The 23,346-nt window shown below is 39.4% G+C and overlaps 1 protein-coding gene and 1 long non-coding RNA gene across 4 annotated transcripts in view; one reads left to right on the top strand and one right to left on the bottom strand.

Annotated features, from left to right (window-relative positions):
* LOC141765002 (uncharacterized) overlaps positions 1–9,572 on the top strand; it is a 228,867-nt gene extending 219,295 nt beyond the window's left edge. The window contains exon 3 of the long non-coding RNA XR_012593345.1: positions 9,554–9,572. This is a non-coding gene — a long non-coding RNA (uncharacterized LOC141765002). The remainder of the gene's footprint in view (positions 1–9,553) is intronic.
* caly (calcyon neuron-specific vesicular protein) lies at positions 7,529–22,462 on the bottom strand. 3 transcript variants are annotated; one of them, XM_074630795.1, is made up of 5 exons: positions 22,260–22,462; positions 17,271–17,530; positions 15,406–15,522; positions 13,914–14,027; positions 7,529–10,765 (listed from the first exon to the last, which is right to left on the bottom strand). In XM_074630795.1, the coding sequence occupies exons 1-5, from the start codon at positions 22,387–22,389 to the stop codon at positions 10,508–10,510; spliced, it is 879 nt and encodes a 292-aa protein (XP_074486896.1). In that variant the 5' UTR covers positions 22,390–22,462; the 3' UTR covers positions 7,529–10,507. The 3 variants fall into 3 exon arrangements, with proteins under 3 accessions (XP_074486896.1, XP_074486895.1, XP_074486897.1); XM_074630794.1 differs by having other exon boundaries at positions 7,529–10,768; positions 22,260–22,457; XM_074630796.1 differs by having other exon boundaries at positions 7,529–10,768; positions 17,271–17,433; positions 22,260–22,393.
* Between the last annotated feature and the right edge of the window lie 884 nt (positions 22,463–23,346).

The raw sequence follows: 23,346 nt of genomic DNA, 5'->3' as shown, positions 1-23,346 counted from the left end.
GAAATGAGTAATTCGATATGAACATTGTGCTCCTTTAATTAAATGATGGAATCCCAAATATGCTTTGTGACACAATGACACCGGCAGAGAGACGAAGACACCCAGAGACAAAGAGAGAGAGACAGAGAGAGACAGGTCAGCGAGGACAGACGGATAGAAATACCTCAAACCGAGACACGTGTTGATGTTTTAACACAGATTACACCACAAATAACAAAAAGTATCAATATGGACAGCAAGCAATGCTCTTAAATAATCAATTAGTCAATTAATAGATCATCAGAAAAAATAACTCGGCAACTATTTGAAACACATTGAAAATAATCTGTATAGTTGCAGCCCTCATTAGTTATATTCAAAGTAATATAAGTTACAAGTATGTCTTCAGTTGATTTAAAGGGACGGTCCAGAGGTTCAGTATTGCACTTCCATAAACTTGAGGGACTCACAAGAAACAGATTGGTTAAAATCAGATGCTTTAAGTCTGTATGTGCCTCCAAACATATAGTGGATCCTACATTTCCCATAATGCAGCATGCTTCATTAGACGCCACCCCCTTTGCAAATGGCAACTTCTTTTAAACCCCACACCTCAGGCTTTCTGATAAGTCTCTAAGGGTGTTTTCATATATAGTCCTTTTTAAAGGAACCAAAGTCAGTCCTCTTAAAGTGGACCAACAGAAAAGGGACTCAGTTCTTTTTGTGTTCACATCGTCAGTTCATTTGAAAGTGGACTCATCAGTTCTCTAAGTTCTGGTCCACTTCATCTCCGATGGGGCTTTAGTCCTCTTTCTGTTCCCACCATAGTTTCACTGGAGCTCAGACCCACATAGTCCTAATGAAATAAACTCATTAAGCCCATAAACATCTGAGTGGTGTTTATGGAAAATGCAGCGCTTTTCTTTCTTTTATTTTTATTTTTTTTACGGTGCTTTAGGATGAAGAATTATTAATGTGTTTTGTCATCAATTATTACAACCATAACGAGCATTTGGGAGCAGGACTGATACAGACAGAAAGGCACGTTTCTCTATCCTCAAGCGGTGGTTATAAAATGTACAAGCATAATGTGTCTCTATTTTATATTATAAAAACTGTAAAAACATCTACTTCAAACAATTTATTTAAGTTTCTCGCCAAAATCCAAACACATTTTCTTTTCACGACTGGACGGCATTAGTCTCGAGCCTCGACGGTACACGCGGTACCTGCGGTACTGTAGAAAAACGAGTACCGTCACGTCTTCAGAATTTTTTGCATCGACTTGGTACCAAAGTATCGGTTCTCGTGACGTCCCTAAAGCGAACCTGGAGCGCTTTGTGTTCACAGTGTACAGGTTAAGCGAACTGCAATGCGGACTTGAAGCGAACCGTACTCAGACCACCTCCTGAGGAGGTCTGAGTTCTTTTGGATCGTTCACATTATGCGCAAAAAATGCTGACTAAGTTCGTTTGGAGTGCTGAAAGGGACCGAGCGTGAAAACAGTCTTAAAACCAAACTGAGATAAACCTGACAACATAATCAGGCTTATTTATTCTTAAAGCTCGCTTCAGAGAAGAGAAAACAAGCTTTCTCAGGCTAATTCCTGGTGATGAGTAAACTGTAAAATCAGTGGTGTGCGCCCTCAAACATCAGAATGTGACCTTTCCAACAAGTTCATCACACGAACACTTCAAAGTTGTAGAAATGAGACGTCACTCTGCTCCTCTGATGTGAACAGGCTGTAATTACCAGTGATTTTAATGAACAGTAGGCTCACAGACAGTATATTCATCTTCATAAGACTACTGATACCACAACGTTGGTATTACATGACACAGAAACCAGACCTCTTGTCTGGATACATTTAGAAACCAATGATGATTGAAAAACAAACATATTGTATGGTTAAACCCACTTTGATTTTAGTAACATTATTTTTTATACTCAGAGCTTCAAACTGTATTTCTGCTGCGTCACGCTCTGCAGATTTTTCTGATAACTCATCCCGTGCATGCTACGGCGGCTATAGCCGGCCGAGTCGTGGATTCAGCAGATCACCATTAATCACACCGTGACCTTCCTCTCAACCAGGCCCATCTAAAGCTCATTCATCCCCATTTGCCATGGAGCTCTGCGGGTCGATAATTGGCAAAGCAAAACACAGATTAAACCCAATTTGGAGGGTTTCAATTTGAAGCTTAGCAGAGACAGCCGGGCTCAGGCTGAACTGGAGTTCACTGCGCTCTGGTCCTCTCTGCCTGTCTGAGGCTGCACCGGGAGGGGACCGCAAACCTAAATCAAACCAGTCTGTTCTCTGTGTTTGTGTTTGCATGCGTGTGTGTGTCTGTAGAGAGAGAGAGAGAGGGGGTGTGTGTGTGTGTGTGTGTGTGTGTGTGTGTGTGTGTGTGTGTGTGTGTGTGTGTGTGTGTGTGTGTGTGTGTGTGTGTGTGTGCAGAGCATGCAACAGTTCACTTCTCCCAGCGTTACCATCCCTAATAGAAACCAACTTCCAGGGTTCAAACTCCATTTGTCCCATTAACCTATTAGCTTAAAGTTTAATTGCAGGATGTCGTAAAATGATTTGGTCTATGAGTAATGACAATATTTCGGCTTCGTAATGGCCAGAACAAAGCAAACTAAAGCTAAGCTAAGCAAAGGCGGTTGTTTTTCTTCCTCACGGCATGTCTGGGCTGCAGATTTGGGCCTTTACCTCGCCGTGTCGGTCGGATAATTGTTTACTGGCGAGGTTTTTGTTGCATGAGGGCAACATCACGGCAGGATAACAAACTAATGACTAATTTCATGGCTATTGAGTCATTTTAAAAAGACCATCACGAGGATCAACTTTAAAGAGCGACTGTGACTAATCCGACAGCAGGTACTCAAGGTATGGTCAGCAAGGTATAAAGCCCTTGTAAGGTGGAAAAAGAAAAGTATTAAGATGCCTCCACTTCAACTTTTTTAATGACTTTAAAGGCCTTTAAAAAAAAAACATAATCCACTTAAATTCTGTTCATCAAACCCGTGGTTCAAAATAAGCAGAGACCACATTCCTCTCTGCAACCATGGGAGATGACCCCTAGGTGGCAGCGTACCTCATGAAACCTCCACCACTGTAACAACAACATCACTCCAATTACAAAACCTCCTCAATTGTCCTCCCTTTTATTTGCTCCGCGGGGCAACGAAACTGGATGACAGTGCGTCCGAACACTCGATAAGTTATGATCAGCTGCCCCGGCTCTCGCTCCCGCCCTTTAAACAGCAGCTTGATAGGATCTGTGAGGCGCGCTGGGCATGTATAGTGTTACTCTCATCAAAGGGGACTGAATGGGGGTGAATGGAGGATGATGTGTGTACTGCCTCTGCTTAGTGGAGGCATTTCCAGCTGGCGCCAGGGCAGAGGAAACCCACTGAGACACACAACAACACACACAGACACAGGGGTCAGCCTGGATTCACCCTCCTCCTCCTCCACCACCTCCATGCCTCTTGGCCTCCACCGCCTCCTCTTCTTTTACCCAAACCTCTCAACCCCCCGCCTTCTCTTCCCAGGCCTGGCCGCCTCTCATCTGCTCTTTCTCTCTTGTTCATCTTTTCTTCTGCTTTTCCTTCCACCTCTCTGCTGTCTCCTTTTCTCTTCCTTGCTTTTCTCTCTTCCTATTTATCAAACTTGCACTTTAATTACATTTTACTACTCTTAGAAAGGCTCTAAAGAGCCAATTTAATAATATTTTTTGTGTGAGTGTAAAGAATAAGACACATTTATTGATATACTTACAGTTAAAGCAGCAGTGGAGCAAATATCATTTAAAAAAAGTTATTTTTATTTTATAAAACGGTCACTATATCCTGACTCACGAACAAAAACGTGTTGCCTACTGAAGCTTTGAGTGTAGGAGTAACATTTAAGTGCAACTCAAGTGATCACAAGATTAGGTTAGATTATGTAGGGCACGGCTGCACATGCACAAATGGCGTTATATATTCGTGCAAAATGTGCCAAGTGGGGTCAACCACACACACACACTTCTTTGCTATTGGTTGAGGCTGCGACTTCTCCGGTCACCAAAGTTGAACTCCACGTGATGAATCTGGCGCATATGTGCCTGTATGCTCTGAGGATGAGGCTGTTGGGTATATCAACATTATCCTCAGACCTATTATAACATGACAAAGAAAAACAATAAATTTACAATATATTAACTTATCATGTACCAAAAAAGGGAACTTCCATGACCTCCGCCATTTCTGACGTCAACAAACACGTCATAACTCGTGAACTCTGAGCTTTCATATGGACTCTTCTCGTGAACGCGGTAAACACGACCCCCATTTGAAGGCACCATAAGTCCCAAATTTCCCTTTTCAGCAGTTTGATAAATATAGACCCTGCTCTCTATCCCACTTTATCTCCTTCTCCTGCTCTCAACCTACACATCTTAAACCATTTTGCTCAAGAGGAAGCTGCATCATACAGTAACGCCTCTTCTCTGATCAGCTTCAGATATACACAGGAAAAGACAGCATTTAAATCACCACAAAGCTTCGTCCCTCCTCTCCCACATTTGAGTGACATCAGGGCTCAGAGTACTTTGATTCTAGCGGCTAAGTGACTCTCAGCATGGCCCTCCCTCCGGTCTTCGGGGGGTGGTGGTGGTGGTGCGGAGGGACTCTGAACGGTCAGGACAAATTAAAAAGCCAACCTGCTATTTTACTGTTCAGATCTGTTGATGCTATAAAGCAGGAAAATGGGGCTTGGCGGCCTTTACGTGACTACCCGGCTGATTTTACGTGATTTTTCCCCCAGCCCTGAATCTAAGCCTTTTTTTTTTTGGCACAACACGTTCTGCCTTGACCGAGCATGGGATCTGTAAATGCCCTAATAAATATTTTTTAGCACTTTATTTAGTTCCATGCCCTGGGCCAACAGCGTCTAAAGTATGTCACCCAGTAACAGTGGGGAGAGAAAAGACCCTACAGGCTAAACAGGGCGTAATGTAGATTTAATTAACAAGCTAAGCATGGGCTCACACACACACACTCTCCAACAGAAGCACAAAGATGCACGCGTGAAACACAAAGACACACAAAAACTTTAGCAAACACACATAACTGTAGGTTAATGATTTCATAGTCACACACACACACACTTCTAACAAGGCAACACACACACACACACACACACACACACATGGTGTGAAAATATGTGAGTGTAAATGAGATGCAGACAGGCTCACAGCAGTGAACCCAGCAGAGAGAGAGAGAGAGAGAGAGAGGATGTGGCTTGGCTTTGAATTGCTAAACTAAAGTTTGAGGAGGAAGGAATCATATTTTGAATTCTGTGCATACTGATCGTCTTTGAGCAACAGAACGTAAAAGGAGCTGCACGTTGTTCTTCTGCTGGTTATTTAGGATTAGATCTTTAGGATTAGAGAAAATGTTGCACAAAAAGTGTAGATTAGACTATTATCAGGCCATTAAATAGGCGTTATCAGTCGCTATAAGCACCATAGATGTGGGTCATTAGAGGACTACTACTACTACTATGTTGTAAAAGTCAAAGTGAAACTTAAAAGCAACACGTTCTAACACCTAAAACTGAATGAAACGTCACGTTTTGAACACAAACAAAAAGGCTTCTTTAGGTTTAGGCAACAAAACTACAACTTCTTTAGGTTTACGCAACAAAACTACAACTTCTTTAGGTTTACGCAGCAAAACTACAACTTATTTAGGTTCAGGCAACAAAACTACAACTTATTTAGGTTTAGGCAAAAATAAACACATAGTTAAGTTTAGGGAAAAAAACAAGTATTTTGGGTTAGAATAACTACAAACACAACTACACATTGTTGTTTTCACACCAGAAGCAAACTCCGGTCTGCTGAGTGAAAACACTTTGTTTATACTACAGCACCTGACTTCCACTTCTGCTCCTTTCATACTCACTACGGTCGCTAGAGGTCGCTGTCGTGTTCTTTTATACCTTCTTTTGGTGATCTACCATGTGAATAGATGATCAAATCTATACTAGTAGGTGTAGTAGACCCCTATTGACCCACATCTATGGGGCTTATAGTGACTGATAACGCCTATTTAATAGCCTGACAACAGTCTAATCAGCTGAAGTCGTATGCAGAGGTGAGACCTGCATTGAAAATGTTACCTAAATAAATATGCACGTTTTGTAACAGTGTCAAAGGTAAATAGTATCACTGTGCAGAACAGCGCCTGTCATTGTTATACAGTCAACAATACGGTGCACTAATGTTACTAGAGAGCGACTGAGGGACAAAAGCGAAACCAACTGATGAATCCTGCTGCCTCGGGTTTGTTTTTAAGGAGCTAATTGGCAGAAAAAGGGTAAATAATGGTAAAATAATCATAAAGTAATGGAGGGTTAGTAGTAATTTCGCAGTATGACGTATCACTTTACTTGACGGGGGACTAACAAAGTAATTGATTCTGGTAATTAGTGATTAATGATTAGTTTAAATGAATTAGTTTTGTGCAGCTCAGCAGCTGCGTTGGAGTTAATGAGGAATGACTCATGAAGAGGGCAGCTCAGTTTACCAACCCAATTACCTCATCACTACATTATCTTACATTAAGATAGTATTAGTACTATATAATACTATATAAACCTCCATTCAGACTCATTCTGGGAATACTTATTCATCCTGCTTTGTTCCTCACTCGCTCCTTGCCAACTTCTCAATATTTTGTGTACCTTATTGTTAAGTTTTGCAGTTTTATTATAGTGTTATTAGTATTATTAGTATTGATGCATTAATGTGTGAGGTGGAGATAAGTTAAAGTATTTTATCTAATGAATCATATAAATAAAACTGTAAACTCTAATCTGTAACTAGTCAAAGCTGTCAAATAAATGTAGTGATGGAAGTACGTTTACTCTCGTACTATACTTAAGTACAGTTACGAGGTACTTGTACTTTACTGGAGTATTACCATTTAAGCTACTTTATATGTTAGAGGGAATATTATACTTTTTAACTTATATTTAACTGCAGTTACTAGTTACAGTACTGATAGAAAACCCATCATCATAAAATATCATGTCCAACACTATAAAGTAGGTAAAATGATCTTGACCGGCTACAACATTAAATTATACTTCCATGTAAAAGCTTTAATGATAATAATCCAACAATAATATTATAATGTGAACGCAGGACTTTTTACTTGTGATGGTCTCCCTTCAAAGTGTGGTACTTTAACTTAAAAAAGTATTAAATTACTTCTGAAATGTAGAAAGTGGCATTAACTAGAAGAACTCAACTCAATCAAAGTACCTCAAATTTGTACTGAAGTGCAATATTTTTTGACCACTGCATTTATCTGAAAAGTTAGTAGTTAAATTACATATTGAGATTTTACATTGACAGTGTGACGGTGCTCTAAATACAAAGCTCAGTTACACCTAATGGATGGTTTCTGTTAAATCCAACCACGATAATATTTCCTCAGTGAATCATTGATTCAGGTCATTAGAGTCAACGAATGTAAATGAACAGGAGAACTCAACACTTCAGTCATTTATTTCTGTTCAGTCGGTGACATCAGAGCAGACGGGTCTGATGTTAACGTTTGGCACTTGAAGCCCAAAAAGGACAAGCTGTGCTGTGATCTCACATTATATTCTCACATGACAACGAGGTTTGTTCCAAAATAAACATATCCACCATTTGAAAAAAAAAAAAAAATGACAAAGAGAAAAGGTAGGTCAAAATAAGTGATAGCAGATAATTAAGACAAATTGTGAGTTATTTCTGATGACGGTTGACGAAACACTGCTAATTTCATGGTAATTAGGTGATAATTAGCAAATAACCTATTTGAAATTTCCTTGGAATTACTGCGAAAAAAACCCCCAATATTTACCTCAAAATTTATCAAAAATTACTTTATTATAAACATTATTTAATAATTATATTCAGCTATTTCCCAATAGCTGATAATACATTTAATAATATAATAATACATTTAATTTTTATTAGCAAATAACTTCTTTGAAATGTCTTGAAAAACTCCCTGAATCATGACATCAGCTACCAGGTTACATCTGTGTAGACAATAAGTCACAATGGTGAGATTTGTGTCTGATCAGAAGTGTCTTCTATTAGTTTTGATCCTCCAATGAAGAGCAGCGCACAGACGCTTCTAAAGCCTAAGGGCCATATTTTAACTATTATATGCTATTTTAGCATTTAATTATTAAATAATATCTATATATAATAATATATTTTCTACACAAATGTAACCTGGTAGCTGATGTCATGATTCAGGGAGTTTTTTAAGACATGTCAAAGAAGTTATTTGCTAATAAATTAGATGTATTATTATATTATTAAATGTATTATCAGCTATTGGGAAATAGCGGAATAATATGATTAAATAATGTTTATAATAAAGTAATTTTCGATAAATTTTGAGGTAAATATTGGGGTAATATGGCAGTAATTCCAAAAAAAATTAAAATATCTATCTAATTACCATGACATTTGCAGACCTGTAAAATGAAGTGTTAACAAAACAATATTTGCTTCACACATTTTTTTTTTTACCCTTAAAAATGTGTGTGCAATGGACTGGAAAAGAACTCTTCATACTTAACAAAGCAAAGATGTGCAAACAAAAGTTTACCGTTGAAAAGACACCAAATAACACACACGTAAACCTGTTAATGAAATAAATAGAAAAGACAATAGAAGCTTTAGGTAGTACATTATAAGCACTAATCACATCTACTGCATGATTAGAGCAGCTACTTCATACATTCATATTATTATTATTATTATCATGAGGAGTCAACCCAGTGGTTGGTTATACTGTACATGTTCATTTACAGTGGCATTACACAGTACTTACAGCAAAAACAAAAATGTAGTAACAAAAGTAAGAATTAGCTAGTTTTTACAATCATCTCCCGCACATGAACATACAGCAGTATTGTTGTAGTAATACATTAAAAGCTCTCAAGTTGTTTTCATAATTACAGTAAGTAGCTCACATCATCAAGTAACATAAAAAATGAAGAGATGCACAGTGGAAGTGGAAAGTTTTACACTTGTTGCACACTTTATTGTGTTATAGATTTAATTTAAAATAGATTAAATAAACTTTTTTGGCAATTATTTCTACACACAATAATAACAAAAAATAGTTTGATACTTTCCAAAGCCACTGTGTGAGTCTCTTTAAAATTAGGGATGCACCGATACCGATACTGGATCGGATATCGATGACAACAGGGCCGATCTCTTCAATTCAATTCTATGTTTATATACCGTATACATTATATACTGAAATTTTAATTACTGTTTAAGTTTTGACCAATTTGTTTCTGCATTAAAAAGGTTTACACTTGAATTGTAATTCATGTTGTTGGTGTACAATTTATTATTTTAAAAATAAATAACAATTCACAAAATGTATATCTATTTATTTGTTACATTTTGTTTTACAAAGTCAGGAAAGCAATGTTTAAATCCAACCTGGTGTTGCCTTATACATAAAGGAATGATCCCAGTCACTTCCACACAGTGAGGCTATACAGCTTATTAATTAAACACTGGTATTGGATCGGTACTCTGTATCGGTGCATCCTTATTTAAAACACGTTTTCCTCTTGACTTTAACTTTTATCTTTCAGACCGCAATTTACAGTCTCCAGATAATCAGACGTGGAAATGACTCATTTCAACAAAACATTAAAAATATTCAATTATAGTTCCTCGTCTTAGTGTTTAAACTATGATTCACATTCGCTGATGATTTCATACGTTTCCCTCTCAAAGTAAATGAATAGACGGCGAGATAATGAGACGAAGCGCTGAGGAGAAAAACTCTCAGTAATCTCATTAAAAACTTGTTATCTTCACTTCTCAGTCTGAGCTCTCGCCTCGCTTCTCTTCTCCTCTCTTCTCACACCTCAGACTTTCTCAGACAAGTACACAAATCACACAGTGTATGCTCACACACACACACTCATGCATGAATACAAATATGCATACAATACATATGCACTTGTGTGTATGTGAGCATTTACAGTGCACAGTGAGTGTACACACACACACACACACACACACACACACACACACACACTGAATGCAGATGGTGGAGATTACTCATGCCTCAGTAACACTGTAAAAGTCAGGCACATTCTCCAACACTTTAATAACATTCCTGCCTCTAACCGCAACAACTCACCACACACACACACACACACACACACACACACACACACACACACACACACACACACACACAGTTGGGTATTAGCTTGTAATATAAATATTAACAGAAAATAAGTGGGTTGAAGTTGAGTAAACGTGTGTTTTACATAGCTGTTTCAGTAGTTATACAGACACCTTTAAGGTTTTAGAGCACCGGTATAAACAAGTGATTCTGTATGAAGAGGAAAAATAAAAATCCTGAACACACACCGTCAAAAAAAATCATCATTTTCTCCTCTCCACACCTGCATTTTCTGTCGGCCCCTTCACTCCTCTCCCTCCAGCTCTCGTTTCAACTGCTCGCCGCCTTGTTTGGCCACCTCGGCCTCCTTCAGAGCGCTGATGACTGGTAACCACGGCGACGGCAGCTCGGGCCCGGTCCTCTTGACCTGGTTGAGGTGGCTGAGGGCGGCGTACAGCCCGGCGTTGGCTCCGCCGCGGACGCCCGGCTCCTCGTCCTCCTCCTGCTGCTGCTGCTGCTGCTCTGTGTAGTACATCTCCAGAGCTGCCGGGGTGCAGTGCTTCTGCTGTTACAGCACAAAGACAAACATGTCTTTGTTTGTTCCGGTGGAGGTGAGAAACTGCTCTGACATTAACAACACAAGTCCATCCCAGCAGGCCAACGCAGACAGTAGATTTGTTTCCGAAATGCAAGTATGTCTAGTATTATATGATATGACTTTATTGAGAGCTATAGATTGTAAATTGATTATTTATTATCTGGTGTGATTATACCTGGTTTTAGTATCTGAAACTACTGTCTTATATTACTTTTTATTATTTTAAAGAACTACTGTCTGACACTCAACATGTGAACTTCAGCACGTCCAAGCATGAGCGTATGTATGATCTCTGTTTTATGTGTATGTACATTATGACTTTGGTACGTTGTGTGATGCAGTGGCTTGGAGCCCAAGACAAATTTCCTTGTTGGACAATAAAGTATATCTTATCTTATATCTTATTGATGGTGTGATTATTTGTATTACAGTAATAATGATTAACAAACTAGTCTAGGACATCTTTTATAAGTACATAAGTAAGCGTGCATTTAGTTTTTGAGAACCTTCAAATGAAACTGGTGAGCTTGTGTTTACAATATGCTTGTCGTTTAAGTGGTTAAGTCGTGAAGAACACCGCTGCTAAGCAACGGCGATGTTAACGTTACTTTCGTTGTCTAGAAGCCACAGAGGCTAAGAGTTTAGCAAACTAGCAAGTTGGTAACATAATGCAGGAAATGCAAAGGCATAATGACGGAGGAAAAAGATGAGACCGTTGGGAATATCAACATTTTCCTCAGACGTATCAAAAAATTATGAAGAAAAACAATATATGACTAAAATGACTATACATTAACTTATTATGCACCAAAAAATGTACTTCCATGGCCTCCGCCATTTCTGACAACGTCAACAAACACGTCACAACACGTGAACTCTGAGCTTTCAGAGGTCTTACGAGGTTGTGAATACCACAAGAGGGGGGAGTTCATGTGGACTCTTCTCGTGAACACGACCCCATTTGAAGGCACCATTCGTTGAATAAAGGGGAAATCATCAATATGTTAATGATGCGTATAAGTGGTAACATTTTCCTTGGGGCCGTTCGGCATGTTCTCCCCGTGTTAGCGTGGGTTTTCTCTGGGTTCTCCAGTTTCCTCTCACAGTCCAAAGACATGCAGGTTAATTGTTGACTCTAAATTGTCCGTATGTGTGAATGTAAGCGTGAAAGGTTGTCTGTCTCTATATGTCAGCCCTGTGATAGTCTGGCGACCTGTCCAGGGTGTAACTCGTCTGGATCGGCTCGATCCACCTAACCCTAACCCTTTCTACTTTATCATTATATGATGTATGATTGTTTAACCTGCCTACATGCAGCTTATTGTTCCCTCCCCATTTTTCCAGCCTATACGGAATCAGTTCCCAACTCAGTCAAACAAGTTGGCGTTGAAACGTTAGTCTTTGAATAAAGCTTACTGCTTTAAATCCGTGTGCCTACAGTGTGCTCTCTGAAGCCTCTCCTGTTATAAGAATACGTCTCTTTTGTTTGAGGAAGCGAGCCGAGTACCAGGTTGAAAAATCCCTGATGACACTGTTTTATAAATCTTTTATTGAGTCAGTTTTGCTTTTATGCGTCCCTCAACCTCCAACAGAAAAACTCATTAACAAGGGTGATAAAAATCAGCAGCTAAATCATCGGCACTCAGCAGAAAATGTCTGATCTGAACTGTACAGCAAACAGCTGATAACGAAAGCAGAATCCATAATTTCGGACAGAATACCCGCCCCGCTGCATTCAGCATTTAAGACCCTGCCCTCTGGTTCCCGCCAGTAAAGGTAGCATCAGTACTTCCATGCATGTTCTTTTGTTCTTTCCACTAACTAATATGGGAATATTGTAACTCTTTTAACATTTTTGTACTTCAAAGTTTCACCTTTTTTACCCTGTATTTAAGTGTTTTTTAAGTATGCAGTGATGTATGTGTATATTGTCTTATGTGATGAGCTGTTGTTATTGCTACTGCTGCAAAACCACTTGTCCCTCGGGGACAAATAAAGGTCTTGAACTTGAACTTTATCCCAATTCACAGACGTAGTTAAAGATTTACAGTACTAACACACCACCATACGGTTACCAGATCCTTTTAGGATCTTTAAACTCACATGTACTTGTTTTTGAGGAGAGCGTACGAGACAATGTGGGTGAATTATATCAAACAAACTGAGCGTCCGTCCTGTTAATGTTTTGAAAAGAGCCCACTGAGTTGTGTTGACCTCACGAGAGTTTCTCTTCCGAGGATCCACTACCTGACCTTCCTCTCACAGCGAGGAGTCGAAACTCTCAAAAGCACAGCGGTGACTACGCCTCCCTCTGACCTCCATCCTCGCTCCTCTTTTTTATGTCTCCAACGACGCATTAGCAGGAAAAAATGCTGAAAGCAACTGTAACCGGCAAAAACTTCAAAAGCCTTGCCGGAAGGTCCCCCTCCATCCCCCCTTCCCTTCCTTGCTTCCCCCCTCACTGTTAAGCCTTTAATCACAGTTTAGTCACGCTCAGCCCTAATTAAAGACCCCTCCGATTCACAGGCGGGCGTCCCAATCTCCGCCTGACCAGAAAGCTGGCTCTGCAGCTCCCTCTCCCTCCGTCTCCCTCTCCCTCTGGCTCTCACACTCTCTCATTTTCTTATGCGAGACGGGCTCTTTAACTAACATGCGTGGCGGCGGCGGTGGCAGCGCGACGCGATGCCTCCAAGGTGTCGTTGAGAGATAATGAGTTTGAGCTTTCCAACTCCAGTTTTCAGAGAGTCCTCCCAAAGTGACGGATGTGAGGGTGTGCCGAGAAACAAAGCGCCAGCTGCATTGTAGACTGTGTAAGTGCCCTCTGAGTGGGTGTCGCACAGTATACTTTGGGCTGGATAATTAAATAAGAAGTTTGTGATATCCAAGGACGAGACTATTACATGAGCTGCTTCTGGTCTCTGCTATGCTGCAGGAAGACGGTGGCCATTTAGATTTTCTTTCTCTTCCTAAATCCTGAATCCACGTTTATACTGTACATCTGAACGTGGTTTGCTCATCTATGTGTGTGTGTGTGTGTGTGTGTGTGTGTGTGTGTGTGTGTGTGTGTGTGTGTGTGTGTGTGTGTGTGAGTGTGTGTGTTTATGATGCCTACCTTAAGGATGAAACCCTCTGGGCAGGTGAGCTGGTCGTACCACATGGCTTTGTACATGAGCAGGAGGAGCAAGCTGGTCAGGAAGGCCAAAGTGATGAGGATCAGACCTGTGATCTGAGCGACGACACACATACATATGAACACATACACATATACAGTACTTCAGCAACAAGTGGCATCAATACTTAAAAGGAATAAGGCTGGCAATATATAGTTTTAGTTTTGTCAACAAATTCCATGTAAATGCCAAAACCAACAAGTCTGACTCTTAATACTTTCGGTAACACTTCATTTTACAGGTCTGCAAATTTCATGGTAATTAGGTGATAATTAGCAAGTAAACCTATTTGAAATTTCTTTGGAATTACTGCCAAATTACCCCAATATTTACCAACAAATGTATCAAAAATTACTTTATTATAAACATTATTTAATAATAATATGCTAAAATAGCATATAATTATTAAAATAGGGCCCTTAGGTTTGAGGAGCGTCTGCTCTTCAACGGAGCTTGAAAACTAATAGAAGACACTTCAGATCAGACACAAATCTCACCATTGTGTGACTTATTATCTACACAGATGTAACCTGGTATACCTTGCTATAGCTAATGTAATGATTCAGGGAGTTTTTTAAAATAAATTTCAAAGAAGTTATTTGCTAATTATTATCTATTCATCAGCAGACATGGAAATAAAGCATATCAATGAACTTTGTTTTCTTTTCCTGGAAATGTATTAAATAAATGACCAGCTATTGGAAAATAGCTGAATATAATTATTAAACAATGTTTATAATAAAGTAATTTTTGATCAATTTTGAGGTTAATATTGGGGTAATTTGGCAGTATTTCTAAAAAAAATTAAAATAGGTTACTTGCTAATAATCACCTAATTACCATGAAATTTGCAAACCTGTAAAATTACCAAAACAGGTAACAAATATAATATGTAATTTTTAAAAAAGCCTAAATATCCTGTCTAGCTTATTAAATGTTAAAACGGCTTGCCATAAGTTTGTTTACTTTGTCTCCTGTTCATTACGGTGTAACACCAGCACTGTGGCAGCCTGCCAGCTGCTGTCAATCAAACACTGACACGCCCCTCCAACCGGCTGAGATGAAAATTAGTATTTCTAATATTTCTTCCTTTTAATAAAACAAAACTATCAACAACACATTGAAAAAAAACAACATGTGGACATTATTTTAGACTACAAAGAGGAATGACTAAATGTGATTCAGATGGACTTTAATCATTTTCAGACAACAATGGAGCTCTATGGCAGAGAGGAATGAACTCTATCAGGCTTTGGATACACAGTAAATACTTGTGTTTCCATCCATTGTTGGTTTTGGTCTTTTTTTTTTGGTGAGATTTGTTGACAATAACAAAAACATAGAATATCACCAGACTTATCTCTTAATCTGAGCATGAGACGATTCCCAGACGTCAGGCTGTTGTTGTTGTTGTTGTTGTTGTTGTTGTTTTACCTTGGCTTTCTCTGAAACATTGCTGTAGAAGTTGATATTCAGCTTCTTGATATTGGGCACGTACAGCTTGTTCTTCTTCTGCTGCAGCTGATATTGTGTTGACGTCTTCACAATGACCTGCAGCAGAAACAACGTACTTGTTATTGTGACTCTCGAGGGGGGGAAAAAACCTAATTATCTGTTATTTGTTTTAAATTGTGTTTGATGGATGATGTTGTCCCCAGCATTCAGGGATCCTATATCCACTGAAAACACTATTTTGCATGTCTAAAAATACACAGGCATCATTTGCAAAAGCAGCCAGATTTAATCAATGCCTTAAAAACACATTTGGGAGCTACAAAGTGTTTTTTATGTTAATGTTTCGGCAACATCTAATCAGCCTGTGGAACATCCTGTTCTGCTGAGTGCATCATCCAACCAGAATATGATTGTGAGGCCTTTATTCCTGCATTATGCATTCAAAGAGGTGCTTGCATCACATGGGTTGATGCCAAGGTTTTAACCTGGGACGTACGGGAGGTTAATACAGCAGTCGCAGTGTTGGGGTTTATGCTTGGAAGGGAGCAAAACATCACAGCATTTTAATGCTGCTTATCCAGACGTGTTCTCGACGACTCCTAATCTGTTAGCTATTTAAAACGCGGTTTGTTGTGGTCGGCGTGAAACTTAGAAACACAATATCTTAGAGAAAAACAAAGTAGGCAGGCACATAAACACTAGAGCTGGGACGATTCACCTATCTCACGATTCGATACTATCGTGATACTTGGGTACCGATTCGATATGTATTGCGATTCTACAAGTATTGTGATTTGGTATTGCGATTTATTGTGATTTTTGTTCACTTTTTTAACACTAGACCATGGGGAAAAGTTGAATACATACACTTCTAGGGACTTTTACTTTGGAAAATCTCTAAATTAATAAAGTAAAAATGTTTGATGTTTCAGCATGTATGTAGTCAGAGATGTCCTGAAGTTAAATATATCAGTAATTGTCAGGAATTATTTATTCAATTTTTTCCATCAACCCAGAAATCAAAGAATAAAGACATTTCCCTCACAAATTAGTGGTATTTTTTATTTAATTTATAAGGGACATGTAATGTTTTATACTTCTGGTGAATATGATCCAATCAATCTTATTTCCATATATGTGCTTTGTATATACAGTTCCCTTTGTTAACCCCTTATTTTGAAAACCGGACGTAGTCACACGTGTATACTTCCTCTAACTTCTCCAAGTCCGTCTCTAACTCTCCCTTCAGCTCTGTTCTCGTTATTCATCCATGGTCAGCTCCATCGGGGCCGTTTGAATGCATTTAACATAAATGTCAGTATATGGGTGCTCTACAGTTGTAGCGTCGGCCCCTTTGACCACGGAGATGAGAGTAACGGCCGGCTTGACCGCACGTTACCGCAATACCATAACGTTTCCTGTCCATGACAGAGTTAGCATGCAGCTTTAGCCGTGATGTCTAGCTCCACTTTCCTGTCAATGTGTGAAACCCAAAGTGTTTCCATACTTTACTGAATGTGTAGAGTTTAAAATGTGAGGGTGCAGGTCGTATCCACGCCGACCCTTCGCCGTTTTCTACTTTCTCGTTGCGGATGCTGTGGTTTGTTTTGGTTGACGGATACGAAACGGATATGATGTCACGTTACTCAGACTACAACAATAAAAGCGGTAACTTCCTTCTACCTCTGCATAGACTCAAATGAAGCAAATATATCAATTCTGGCATTAAAAACATCTATTTCAAAATCGTAAAAAAAAAAAATCGCGATACATGGGTGAATCGTTTTTTTCCCAAACCCCAAATAAACAGACTCACAAACACTGACCTAATAGGCCGCACTTACCTTGTCTGCGTACGGCTTGTGGAGCTGGTTGACCTCCAGGGGTGTGATGAGGGGGATGTTATCAAAGCCGTCGTCCGCAGACGGCTGCTTCTCCAGCTTATCAGACAGATTGCTGCCTAGCTTCACCATGGCTGCTCGGCTGCCTGAAAATGCCCAGACAGATCTGGAGAGCAGGGACAGACAGATCCGGTCAGACTGACTCAGACTGTGAGCTTTGTAACCAAATGTGACAGCGCTGCTTGTAGCTCGAATCGAGGATCCTGACGGGACACAAGAGAAGATGACAGTGTGATGAGGAAAAACAGGACAGGACCAGAGTAATATCGACCACACAAAAAGGAGAATAGAATTAAAAAAAAGTATTTCTGATACTGCAAGAGATTAGTTTGAGATGTAATGTCAGCCTGTTGGTCCATCTGTTGGATGGATTGCCATGAAATCTGGTACAGAGATTCATGCCCCCCTCAGGATGAAGAGTAATAACTTTGGTGATCAGCTCAAAATTTTATTTGTCCAATATTTTGATTTATGACCTGCAAAACTCATCCCATCAGCCTCAGTTGTACTTTGCATTTAGTCTGAGTGAATATTATCTACTAACACACTAAACTAACATGGTGAACATGGTAAACATTATACCACAGAGCCGCTAGCATGGCTTGTAAAATCTAATAATAACACTATACTGTAAATACATAACAGTAAAATCATCAATTTGCTGTTTTGCAGTAGGTTATCTGCTGGATTATTTCTTGGCTGGGAGCAGTGACTTCCTGGATTCTTCGCTATAGGTGCAAGCCAAGACACATAGTCTGACACATAACCCACTGTAGAACCACAACCTTTGGTTTTTACACTTCAATTTTTGTGTTAGAGGAGCTGTTAGGAAGGTTTTGTTACATTTGGACAGAGCTAGACTAGCTGTTTCAACCGTTTCCTGTCTTTATGCTAAGCTAAGCTAACCGGCAGCTTGCAGTAGTTTCATCCAGCAGCCTACAGATATGAAAATGATATCAATCTTCTCATCTAACTCTCAGTAAGAAAGCAGATAAGCATATTTCCCAAAAATGTCAGAGTATTCCTTTAATAATTGAATAATTCTGTGAGGTCATGGTAAGTGGTGTTGTGGCTTAAAGTGAGTCCTAAAACACGGAAATGAGTTAGAATTTTAGCACTTCCTGTTCCCTCGTCTTGAAGTCAATGGGTTTTTAGTTAGATGCCTGAAATAATGTCTGTGGTTAACACCAGCTGACGAGATTTTAACGTTTTGTTGTACGACATAAAATACATCAATAAATATCCCACTCAAGAATTTTGAAGCTTTTACGTGTCTTAAAAAAGGCGGTTGCTAACAAGCGGCTAAATGAGACTACTAAACGTCATCACGCCGACTCGTCCTCCTTTACAGCCTCGTTGTTTATACTCGAGCTCATGCGACCGTAGTGTAGTTCGATTACATTTACACTTCAAAAATCATAAAAGTGGTGTTCATTTAGCGAAGATTATCTTGCTGAACAAAACGTGTAAGTATCATAAACGTTTGTTTGCCACAGAGTTTATTTTCTGCAATAATCCAAAACCCAATGGAACAATCCCATTGGCTTGTTGTCGAGGGAACCAGGGCGATGCTAACTTCCTGGTTGGCCTACAACAATACGTCACGCCTGCAGCACTCTATTTAAACGACTTCAGACTTCTGTGTTTGCAACCATCCTCATAGGGACGCTCTCCTCCTGTTTATGTGATCCAACAATCTAAAGTAAACACGTTTCATAACCACTTTGTGTGATTAATCTTGCGTATCTCAGCTCCATCTCTTCCTCTCCAAACTCTTATCTTTATAATGTTTAGAGTCAACGTGTAAATCTAACGCTGAGACGCTGAACGCCTCTCCGCTCTGACAATGATTCTATTTTCTCTCCTCCATCAAATGATCATCTAAATGTGGAGGGAAGAGGTGAGGATCCACTTATCTCATTCACACACTGCAACACAACACCTTCCCTCAGCCAAGGACCCCACAGGCCCCGCTGACGCCAGTGACTCACAACGATGATACACTCACCAGGAGGCAAAGAGCTACAGTTTTAATGCTGCAGGAGACATCACGGATGCACAGGAAATGTGCTTTTGATAAACCAGATACAGGATCATTAACTTGAGGCCGCTGGCCACATCCATTGTGAATAAATGATCTGCTAAAGAAGGACTGTATGTTGCCTTTAAGTGGAAACCTTAAATTTAATTCCAGACATTTTGGACTTAGATTACAGCAGATGAAATCTACAAACAGAGACTACTGGAGCAAAAGTATCAGCAAAATCTGTTCATATCTTTGAATTTTCAAGCAGTTAAAGCGCAGCTTTTATCAAGTGAGAAAAAAGGGATCTTAAACCTGCAGTAGGCAGAATGTTTTTGGCATCACTGGGTAAAAAATCCATACTAATCTTTCAGCATATTGTAATTCAAGTGTTCTGAGAGAAAACTAGACTTCTGCACCTCCTCATGGATCTGTTTTCAGGCTTTAAAAGATCTAGCCTGTGACGGGAGACTTTGACCAATCACAGGTCATTTCAGAGAGAGAGAGCGTTCCTATTGGCTGTGCTCCAGCTGGTGGGCGGTGCTTTGTATTTCCTCAACTTGATCTCAACACGGCTGCCGGGTCATAAGCTTTCTCATTTTACAGCTAAACAGTAAACTACAAGATGTTTCTGAAAACATTTGAGAAAAGAAATGGGCATTACAGTAACAGAATATTAATTCATATTTGATCAGCGCTGCCTAGTTTGACCGTTTTATCGGAGTTTACGAGTGATTGACAGCTGCTCAGAAACGGCAAGGCTCCAGATCAGCTCTGATTGGTCGTTTTCCTCCGGTCTGTGAAATCTTGCAGATGCCATTAGGAGCACCAGAGGACACCGGATTTTTTTCAGATTACCTGTCTCATGCAATACTGTCAGGATATAGCGACCGTTTTATAAAAATAACTTTTTTTTCAACTGAATCACATCTGCTCCTTTTCTACGCACTGCAGCTTTAAGTGAGTACATCACTCAAGACTAGAGCACATAGTAGCCTACTTGGTGTCCTCGCTGAGTGGGAGGCTGAAGTGGTCATCTGTGCTGACCACTAGTTTTCCTCCCCACATTTGTTGGAGGGGAAGTGTGGGGAACGATGATTCATCCTGAATCTGTGATTCACAAATGAGCCGGGTGTTGCTGCTGCTGTCAAACACTCAGTGTTCCCACACTCTGACAGGAAATGAGTGCTGCTAATGACATCTTGTTTAAAATGCACATTTTGACCCACTGTAAAAGAACGTTAATGTGAGAATAATGGCTTGATTATACAGTTTATACATGATTATACATTATATTTATCAACTAACGGGACGGGGAATAGCCACGGCTTTGTAAAAGGTGGAGACGTGCCGTGTTGTGAATAGGTAACAGCGGGCTGTTTATGCCTCTCAAGTTCGTCAGGGTTCACTGGTCATGCATATCTGAACTTGCTGCATTGAAGACTGCTGCGACAAGATATAGCCTACAGGCTGTGTACCAGTAATCAGAGAGCAGAGATGTAACAGCAGGAAACAGATAGAAGGCTGATATATATATAAAAAAACAACAACCTACCTAATTAGATCAGAATCTATTATTCCAGCCAGTGAAGCCACATACTTTTACCATCTTAAATGTCACACCCTTTTCACATTTTCTCCATAATAAGGCGTGTGTTTAGTTAATTAATGTATAGCCTGAAGCCATAAAGGACAATCATTATAAGATAAGATAAGATAAGATGAACCTTTATTAATCCCCAGAGGGAAATTCAGGTGTCAAAGCAGCAACATCAGCAAACAGAGTGAAACACAGGAGAGGTAAAGGTATACACAACATTATAAAAACAATAATAGAGATATAAAAGATACAGAGTGAATGGGTGAACATAGTGTGTACAGTCCGTCAATAAATAAATGTAGTATGTGCATATGTGCAGTCTATAAAGTGGTGTATAGGATGTATAGTGTAAAGTGCACCAGTGGTTAGAGTCCAAGATGGTTGCAGATAGTGCATGTTTCAAGGTAGATAGTGCATGTTAAAAGGTAGATAGTGCATGTTTCAAGGTAGATAGTGCATGTTAAAAGGTAGATAGTGCATGTTTAAAGGCAGATAGTGCATGTTAAAAGCTAGATAGTGCATGTTTAAATGTAGATAGTGCATGTTTAAAGGCAGATAGTGCATGTTAAAAGGTAGATAGTGAATGTTAAAAGGCAGATGGTGCATGTTTAAAGCTAGATAGTGCATGTTTAAATGTAGATAGTGCATGTTTAAAGGCAGATGGTGCATGTTTAAAGGTAGATAGTGCATGTTTAAAGGCAGATAGTGCAGGTTTAAAGGCAGATAGTGCATGTTAAAAGGTAGATAGTGAATGTTAAAAGGTAGATAGTGCATGTTAAAAGGTAGATAGTGCATGTTTCAAGGTAGATAGTGCACGTTTAAAGGTAGATAGTGCATGTTTCAAGGTAGATAGTGCATGTTAAAAGGTAGATAGTGCATGTTAAAAGGTAGATAGTGCATGTTTAAAGGTAGATAGTGCATGTTAAAAGGTAGATAGTGCATGTTTAAAGGCAGATAGTGCATGTTTCAAGGTAGATAGTGCACGTTAATAGATAGATAGTGCATGTTTCAAGGCAGATAGTGCATGTTTAAAGCCAGATAGTGCATGTTATGCGTAATTGTGGCCGTTTATGTAACGTGGAGGTATGGCGCACATTACACCGCCTGCAGCAGTAGCTCAATATAACAAATAAAGATCCGTTCATTCATTAAAACACATGAAGAATCCTGTGAATAAACAGCTCTCCCATAGGGAGACATACTGCAGCAGTACATGCGCTCTTTACCAGCAAACCGCGTGTGCGTCTGATACATAAATACTCTGCTGCGCATTGAGAAACATGGTAAATAAAGGAGGATATAGACTCACTGTGGTTGTCTCTGGTTGTCTCTGGTGCTCGCCTGTCGCCTGTGGATGGATCGGACCCACTGATGCTGATGGGACTCGGTGTGACCGCTGGTTGCCGTGGTGATGAGTGATTCACGGCAGGACTGCGCATGTGATTCAGCCTCTTCCTACCGGAGGAAACTGGCAGCTCCAGAGTGTGTGTGTGTGTGTGGGTGTGTGTGTGTGTGTGTGTGTGTGTGAATGCGCATCTCACCGCTCACATGGGATTGTGGATGATCAGGAAATTGCGTTTTCTTTTTTTTGTGTCTCTGTGGGAAATAATCATATCAGGGTTTATCTATCTGAGTGTTTTGTCATCAGTGTGGTGAGACAGAGCTGTGAGTTGGTCTCTGAGTGGAAACACACACTGATGTTAACCACGGAGAGAGTTTAAGAAGCTTTATATTTATAGTTCTGTGTGTTCACATGGAAACAAGACTGATAGGATCGATAAAATGCGAGATAGTGACGCAGTTATAACGTAGGCTAAAAAAAAAACATACATATTTTATGCAAATGGATCTTGTAGGGTCAATCCAAACTAAAAATACATATGCAACAACTTTTTATGACTTATTATACTATGACTTTTTCACTTTTTTTATGACATACTATACTAAGATTTTAATAACTTTTTTATGACATGCTATACTATGATTTTTTTGGTACTGTTTTAATGACCTATAATACCATGACTTTTATGGCATATTATATGTGACTTTTAATGGACATGCTACACTATAATTTTTTTTAATTACCTACTATACTATGACTTTTATGACATATTATACGTGACCTTTTATGACATGCTATACTAGGATTTTATTTTGTAACCTACTATACTATGACTTTTTCAAAACCTTTTTATGACTTACTATACTATGATTTTAATAACTTTTTAAAAAACTTTTTTGACATTTTCTTTTTACTTTTCATGACTGTCTGTATTTAGAATAATTTGGGATACTTTTTTTTCTTAATAATGTGTTATGTTCTCAATATTTCCCTTATATTTTTAACTTATCCAGACCACATTTGTTTCTGTGTCTGCTATCCTCAGTGGTAGTAT

The sequence above is a fragment of the Sebastes fasciatus genome, chromosome 3, assembly GCF_043250625.1.
Source record: "Sebastes fasciatus isolate fSebFas1 chromosome 3, fSebFas1.pri, whole genome shotgun sequence".
In the NCBI taxonomy this organism is placed as follows: domain Eukaryota; kingdom Metazoa; phylum Chordata; class Actinopteri; order Perciformes; family Sebastidae; genus Sebastes; species Sebastes fasciatus.
Note: the sequence above shows the minus strand (reverse complement) of the source record. Positions and strands in the feature narration are given on the sequence as shown.